General features: G+C 35.8%; 1 protein-coding gene across 1 annotated transcript; it reads left to right on the top strand.

The window, feature by feature from the left end:
* The first annotated feature begins 1,583 nt into the window (after positions 1 to 1,583).
* On the top strand, positions 1,584 to 5,262 carry LOC149536067 (putative serine/threonine-protein kinase PBL11). Its single transcript, XM_089804465.1, has 6 exons — positions 1,584 to 1,986; positions 2,148 to 2,479; positions 2,835 to 2,970; positions 3,845 to 3,981; positions 4,067 to 4,190; positions 4,341 to 5,262. Exons 1-6 carry the CDS (start codon positions 1,923 to 1,925, stop codon positions 4,820 to 4,822), a joined length of 1,275 nt encoding a protein of 424 aa, XP_089660591.1. The 5' UTR covers positions 1,584 to 1,922; the 3' UTR covers positions 4,823 to 5,262.
* The last annotated feature ends 2,783 nt before the right edge of the window (positions 5,263 to 8,045 follow it).

The following is an 8,045-nucleotide window of genomic DNA, read 5'->3' as shown; positions in this document are numbered from 1 at the left end:
TCTCAACATTCCTTAATACCAACATGTTTACTTGTGTTTTTATTTTTTATTATAAAAAATACAATTTCCCTATATTCAAAATCAATGGAGTGGAATAGAGGGCACACATCTCTTTCATAATGTTTCCCTTATTAATATAGGAGCTTGCAATTTTGAATTAAAATTTATTTTGTCTTGCTTGAATAAATTTCAAAATTATCAACTTAATTGGAATTATATTATTTTATTGTTACATTGACAATATATAAATAGACAAATTTTATTGTAACATAATTTTTTTTACTTGAAAAAATTAAGTGGCCCCATAACTAACATAACAATTCTTTAGCATATAGGGGTTTACCCTGTATTGCAACAACGAGGTTGCACGCCTCATACAGGTCTTGTGTTCACTTCTTTGGGAATTAAATCCACCCTTCCCACATGTTCGTTCAACTGTGATGACTTGTCATAAGGAGGATTTATGGAGCGATAAAGAGATCAAGAGTTATAAGAGGAATTGTCATGGAATGATAAGGAATCAGGATGTGGTCCCCCAACTATCATTCAAAGCTCCAATTAAAAGTCATTAATCAAAAAGCAAAAACTCTTTAACATATAGATAATATTGACATATACACCCTCAAATCCATAAAAATAAAAATAGAAAAAGAAAACACTAAATTAATTTAATAATTATTATTTAAGCTTATTATATTTAATCAACCTAAATATTGAATACTAAAACACAAGACTAAAACCTACTATTCATGACGATTTGTTCACTACTAATATTTCTTTGATTTCTAAACTTTTACTTACCATACTCTCAAATTTCAAAATCTTAATAGAAAAATAGATAAATTACTATTAAAATGTCAAATATGCCTCCATATTTTATTTCAATGGAATATTCGTTTTCTTGGGAGGTGGATAAACATGATATTGCATCAAATTGAATTCTATTTGAGGAAAAAACCTACTCCTATTGCTCCGTTTGTAAGAGTGGAAATATATTTTTTCAATTTCAAAGTTTCTTTGTTGCTTTTTTATTCATAAATTCATATAAAATCACCAACTTGCTATTTTCTAACTGAAAATCTTTTTACTGTTATAAAAAATAAATAAAAATCATATATTTTCTACCATCAAACAAATTAATTACAAACTTATTCGCTGAAATTCTAAAAAATTCCAAATTTTCTAGTTTAAATCTTTTCACACTACCTATACAATCCGTAAAAATAATAAATGGTTTACTGCAATTCTAAAAAATTCCGTAACAACACTCATTAAAAAGACCATAAGATCGCTAGGATTACACCAAAAGAGTAGAAGCAGATCAGCGTGTTGTAAATCTTGTATGACAGCGCCTGGAGTGACAAAAATTTAAAAGACCACGTGAGTGTGGGGGATAATGGACGCCATTTAGCAAGTTAAAAAAGAAGACCAACTTCAAGGAAGGGAGGAATCCGAGAAAGATCTATGCACGAGTAGGAAAGCGCGTGGAAAGAAAAACGGGGTCGTCCGAGTCATGGATTGAACAGTAATCCTCGCCTCTTTCACACCACATAAATTTTTGTTCCAGCCCAACTTTTGGACTTGAAGATGATCACCAAAATCATATTCATAAACTATTATAGAGTCGGTTGATTATAGAGGGGGAACTTCCCCACTGGTTTTAGACTCCTCTTGATTGTATTCATGGTGATCACAACAATTTATTAGATCACCTGATTTTTAGGGCTTTTGTCCTAATACACCACCGCCTCACATACTTTTGTGCGTGTTCTATTTGCACGCCTGGTTTTGCTCAGAATTTCATATACCCAGATCTTGCTTTTTATTGAAACCAAAGGGGGTTTGAGAGCATTAAATGCTATCTTGGACTTTGTGTAATAAAAGAGGAGCATACGAGGAAGAAAACCATCAAGGAAAAAGCAATGGGCAACTGTTGGGATGCCCCAGGAGGGAATCCTGATCAGCTCACAAGTTTACCCTCTTCTGGTAAGCAAGGTCACCATTGATTATTGAACAATTTTTCATAGGGTTTCTCTTGATGAGTTCATTGATTTATTCTTTGGGTACTTTGTTTTGTTTAATTTGTTAAAATTGATCGGTCGGTTTTTTCTTGTTTTAATTTTGACATGGTTTATGTATTTATGCAGGGACAACCTCCAAGTTTACCAGCAAAGAAGCTCCATCTGCCCAAAGTATGTCTTCTTTCAGTGTGAAGACAAACGAGAGCTTCCCATCCACTCCTCGGTCCGAAGGAGAGATTCTGTCTTCACCAAATTTGAAGGTTTTCTCATTCAATGACCTCAAAAATGCAACCAGGAACTTTCGTCCTGATAGCCTTCTGGGCGAAGGGGGATTTGGATGCGTATTCAAAGGATGGATTGATGAGCAAGGAATGTTAGCAACCAAGCCCGGATCTGGCATTGTTGTTGCAGTCAAAAAGCTTAACCAGGAGGGCTTACAAGGTCATAAAGAGTGGCTGGTAAGTACAATACTACGGCATTTTAACAAGCTATTGTAACATGAGAGCTGAACTTATTCTCGTTATCGATGTAATTTAGGTTTCATGTGTCAAGATTCTCTTAACTAATCGCTGATATAGATGACTGCAATAGTAACTTTTTCTGTTCAATGAACCCAGTTGGTCTTTTGGTCTATGTTTTCATTTAAGGAGTTCTAATGGGAAAATTTTCAAGTAATAACTCCAGTAGAAAATTTTGGGTATCAAAGACATTTTCGAGTTTGTCTGGAGGTGTGGATTGACATCTAAAAGTAATGTGACACAATATTTTTTTGGTGTGGGATGTGATTTTGGACCGGTCATGGTGTGATTGTAGGCTGAAGTGAACTATCTGGGCCAACTCCATCATCCCAATCTGGTGAAGCTTATAGGGTACTGTGCAGAGGATGATCACCGCCTCTTGGTGTATGAATTCATGCAGAAGGGGAGTTTGGAGAATCATCTGTTCAGAAGTGAGTAATTCTAAACTTATTCTGTAAATTGGTTCTTTGAGGATTTCAGTTGATATAGACTTCTCAGTTCTACCTCCATACAATTGAGATGTGTCCAAATATTGAACTTATGCCCTTCAAGTTCAACTTGTTTGGTCATTAGATGGAAATAAGTAGTAACTTTTAACTAGGAAGCCAGGTAGGTTCCCATATAAGGATATTTATAAAAGTATTTCTGCCTTCTGCAAGGATTGAGTTTGCAGCATATATACAGAATTGTCTGAGAGGCCTTGAGAGAGAGCTTTGCTTTTTAACATTTTGAATGGATTTTGTGCAACAATCCATTGTGCAGTTGACAAGCCCCCTGTTCTTGTGAAACTTACAGAGATTCTTTTTTGTTGAAATGATTAGAGTTTCACGGATTGGCCAAGTGTTCTTTGCATTGCCCCTCTGCCTTTAGTTTGGAAAGAATGGTAAGCTGAGCTCCTAGTAGATCAAGATCCCTGCCCTGCATCTTTGTCTAGAGCATGCAACTGATGGCACTTATCATGGTTGGTGCTGTGATCAGTGGTTGTCAAATGCTTGCTTGGTTTCTTTTTTGTTGAAGTGATTAGAGTTTCGGGGGATCGACCAAGTGTTCTTTGCATTGATCCTGGTCCTTCAGTTTGAAAAGGATAGTAAGCTGAGCTCCCTAGTTGATCAAGACCTCTGTCCTGCATTTCTGTATGGATATGCAACTGATAACTCTTATCAGGGTCAGTGCGGTGCTCATTGGTTGTCAAATCTTGAAGCTATTCTTGCTTAAGCTCTTATTTGATGTCTAGGATTTAATCTACACTCATAATTTGCTTAAGTGATTAGATTCTGATGAATTGTATGCAATCTGATAATGCAGGAGGTGCTCAGCCTCTTTCCTGGGCAATAAGAATAAAAGTAGCTGTTGGCGCTGCTAAGGGGCTTGCCTTTCTACACAATGCAGAAAGGCAGGTTATATATCGTGACTTCAAAGCATCAAACATCCTTCTAGATTCGGTAGGTGAATAATCAGATCTTTGGTCTAGAATATATTACTCTGTTGTTGATATTTATTTTTGGTGACCGGTTTCTCCTATTACAGAGTTATAATGCGAAACTCTCAGATTTTGGGCTAGCCAAGGATGGTCCAACAGGTGATAATACCCATGTCTCCACAAGGGTTATGGGGACTTACGGTTATGCTGCTCCTGAATATGTGGCGACAGGTAAGTGATTTCTAATATTCTTCTGTGTATTTTTTAGGTCTATTACAAGATGTTATACAATGAATTTACTTTTGATGCTTTCATTTATAACATGCAGTGCTTATTTTTCGTTCAACACATTTAGACAAGTGGGATTTCTGTTTTTAACAGGTCGTTTGACTGCCAAGAGTGATGTATACAGTTTTGGAGTGGTTTTGCTAGAGCTATTGTCTGGTCGTCGTGCAGTAGAGAAGAACAAGCCTGGCATTGAACAAAATTTGGTGGAATGGGCTAGGCCTTATTTGAATGATAAGCGCAAATTGTTCCGTGTAATGGACACTAGATTGGAGGGTCAGTATGCTATGAAGGGAGCTACTAAGGCGGCCACTCTTGCACTGCATTGCCTTAGCTCTGAAGCGAAGCACAGGCCCCTTATGACAGAAGTAGTTGAGACGCTCGAACAATTGCAAAATGTAAAGGAAATGTCAAAGTTTCAAGCTGAAAAGGCTGGACCAAAACAATCAGGTTCTGGTGGCAATGCTAATGGGCATTTCCACTTTAGTCCAAAAAATGTGAATCACCCCTCTCCAGGTTATCCAAGGCCATCTGCATCACCACTTAATGCATACCAGCGTTCACCAAGGGTAAGGTGATCGCGATCAATAAAAATGAGGAATCTTATCAATTGTCAAGTATCCATATCTTCTAATTTTGACTTTGACAAATATTGCTCTGGCAAGGTACTGTTTTGTTTGTAGAAACAGTGTATGCCCAGGTCTCTGGCATGTGTTGAATGCAGAGTCAGCTGTATAATCTCAAGATGTGAATTTGTGCAGGTGTCATAATGCATCTTAAGGCCATTTATTTGAGCCACGTATCAGTCCAAACACTGATTTTGATGAGAAGCATGGTTTGAGTATTTAACCATGCTGTATTTACTCTTTGAGCACTAATAGTGTGTGATTAGTTATTTTTTTCTGGTCACTGCCCTGAGCTTTTGCTAAAGCATATGTACAACACTGAACAGTGAACATCATTCTGATTATTTATTTATACTCTTAATCAAATCTTTTTGATTATTCATCTTTCGAAATGAACATGATCTTTTTCCAGTGGAATCCCTATTGCACCAATGATGGTGAATGCAGCTTCACTTGGTATTGTATTTTAGGCCCAACAATATCATACAGCATTGGTATCATCCATGATGGCAAACATAGTTGGAGCAATATGTGCTTGACATTCTTATTAGTGTATAAATGATTTATGCAATCATAGAATTCTCAGTTTTTGAACATGGTCATGTTTGGAACGTATGAAAGCACATGCTGGCATGTCTAAATTTCTGTCAATTAACTTAATCTTTACATCTGCACAAAACTCATTTAGTGCCCAGATTCTGGTAGTTAGCACAGTGATATGAACTTAAAAGTGAATTATTCAGGACAAATAATTGTTTTATTTCTTTGGAAACTACGTATGTCCATGGTTCTCAGAAGGAGCCTGCAACTTAGAAGCCATCATCACTATTGAAGAGGTCATTTTTCTTACTGTTGACTTCATACATATTCACAGAAATTGCCAAAATATTTAAGCAGAGCTCTAAGCCTACCAGATATGTAATATAAATGAAGTTAAGATTTTTATTATACAAAGCAGTATTGAATTTGGAAAATATATAGAGGTAGTATAAATGGCTGCAGCAAATTTAATCCAAGATATACAATATCTAGACAAATGGAAAGTTAATGGGGTCAAAACATGGTCATTGGAATGCATTTGAATTTTAAAATACTCTCCTTGTGTTTTCAGATGAGACAGCATTCTGCAAGTGATATGGAATGAGTCCATGGCGTTTAACTTTGATCATTTTATTAGACCCTGGAGAATGATAATAGAATAACAAATCCATTTGAAGAGAATTAACAAACTGGGCATAAGGAATATTATTCTACTTGCTGTTAATTAAATATGATAATATCATATCAAAACTACTATATGGAATTGTGATGTTTGTAAAATAACAATGTCTTCTGAATGTGTGCTGTATAACTGACAGATTGTGGCCATCTTTTGGATGAAGCCATCCGAAGCTATCAATAGATTCTTTTGGGTAGGGGGGGAGGAGGGCAGCTAAAATTTCTATCATTTCGATAGCTCACCCCAAACATGAGTTTCTTGAAAGTTATTTTGGGCAACACTTCAGATTAAGGTTTTGTAAGTTCGTAACTATGTATTACTAAATGATGATTTGACTATTCAGTCACTGAGTTATATCTACTTGCTATTTGAGTAGTTTCAATATAGATTGTCATGTAAGGGACTTGATATTTTGAAAATCTAAATTAAGATTAGAATTAAATGGGGATTTTGGTCATTTCAGAGTAAGCCTGAATATACAGACAGATCTCTGAAAGATTGGTGTTTGTTCATGCAATATGTCATATAAAAACCATGTCATTTCAGAATAATCCTGAGTATGAGTGAACATTTCTCTGAACGACTGGTGTTTGTTCATGTAATATCTCATATAAAAACCGTGAGATAAGTAAACATTTTATATACAAAGATGCCAACTGCTGTCAATATGCAGGAGAGAAATTTGCATAGGCATTTAAGTATAATAAAGATTTAAGTAATAACTTTCAGAGGACTATTCAAAGCATACTCTTGGATAAGTTCGGTCAAATTGTGCAATTCTTTATCTCATGATCTGCTTAAAGTGTCGTATAATATAATAGAGTATTATTTTCCTATGCTTTTGTATTTATGATTGCAACAATTACTCAAAACATTTCTGTAAGTCGGTTTCCTTCATTCATTCAACTTTGACAGCATTTGAGTTCAGGTGAAATGTGCAGGGAAGGTCCGAGGAAATTGAAGGATTGAAAAAGTCTTGGTTAGTATTGAGAGAAAACATCAAAGCACCTGATAAGATTGGTCAACCATCCACATGGCATAGTGCACACGTTTGAATTCCATGAATGAACTCTAAAAGCCGGGTCATATATTACTACTGACCTTGACCGACTCACTGACTAGGAAGAGTTAAGAGCCACATTGACATTTGACCCTCTCTTACTGGACTTGGCCCTTCAAATGTTGAAAGAATGGGTGGTGTTTTAGCATCAATTGCGTTAAAGACACCCAGTACGAAACATATATGTGGAGTCAAGTCAGCGCAGGCAAAGATTGAGGGATGGGAAATTTCCTTGTAGGTGGGAACGGGGAAAGGTAAGCGTTGAAAAATGGTAGGAGGCTTTTTGGGTTTTCGAGTACCCGACAGTGCTGGACTCGTGTTTGAATAGAAAATGTCATGGGAAATTTTCATTTTCATGGGCACGGAAAAGGCAAATTGGGTAAATGAGGGGGGTGAGTCTTGTTGCTAACAAAATTTAGATAAAGGGGAAGAGCATTAGTAGTTAGAGTCAAAGAAATGTTTATTTGTCCCACAACCACCTGACCTCAAAATTTGTGGATACTTGTGTGTTCAATTAGTCAATGCCTGTTATAAGAATGATAAATATATACTTATTCTTCTGGATGAGATTATGTGTGTTTTTTTTAACCATCAACGTTTCGGATCATACTTAATGATTCTTAGAGAGAGTGGCATTCTTGAGCTCTCTCACTCTGATGATGGATCATTGAATATGATCTCAAAAATTGATGGTTAAAAAAAACATAATCTAATCCAAATCATAAGATTATGGATTGTGAAAATCTATTATCATTGATGATAAATATACTTTTATTGATATATATAAGATTTATTAATTGTTGTTGGCTACTATTGTTATATGTGAAATCTATTAATGGACTTTTAGTTGCCATTTCTTTTGGGTTTGTTGGAAGTTAGTAATTGGGGGGTTAGCA

Source organism: Cupressus sempervirens, chromosome 10 (assembly GCF_028749045.1).
Source record: "Cupressus sempervirens isolate cs-2001-9-10 chromosome 10, ASM2874904v1, whole genome shotgun sequence".
NCBI classification, from domain to species: Eukaryota; Viridiplantae; Streptophyta; class Pinopsida; order Cupressales; family Cupressaceae; genus Cupressus; species Cupressus sempervirens.
Note: the sequence above shows the minus strand (reverse complement) of the source record. Positions and strands in the feature narration are given on the sequence as shown.

Coding starts and splice junctions, on each gene's coding strand:
- LOC149536067 (XM_089804465.1), top strand. CDS start 1,923: ATGGGCAACTGTTGGGATGCCCCAGGAGGGAATCCTGATCAGCTCACA. Junction 2,971..3,844: donor GGAGAATCATCTGTTCAGAA/GTGAGTAATTCT, acceptor CTGATAATGCAG/GAGGTGCTCAGCCTCTTTCC. Junction 3,982..4,066: donor CAAACATCCTTCTAGATTCG/GTAGGTGAATAA, acceptor CTCCTATTACAG/AGTTATAATGCGAAACTCTC.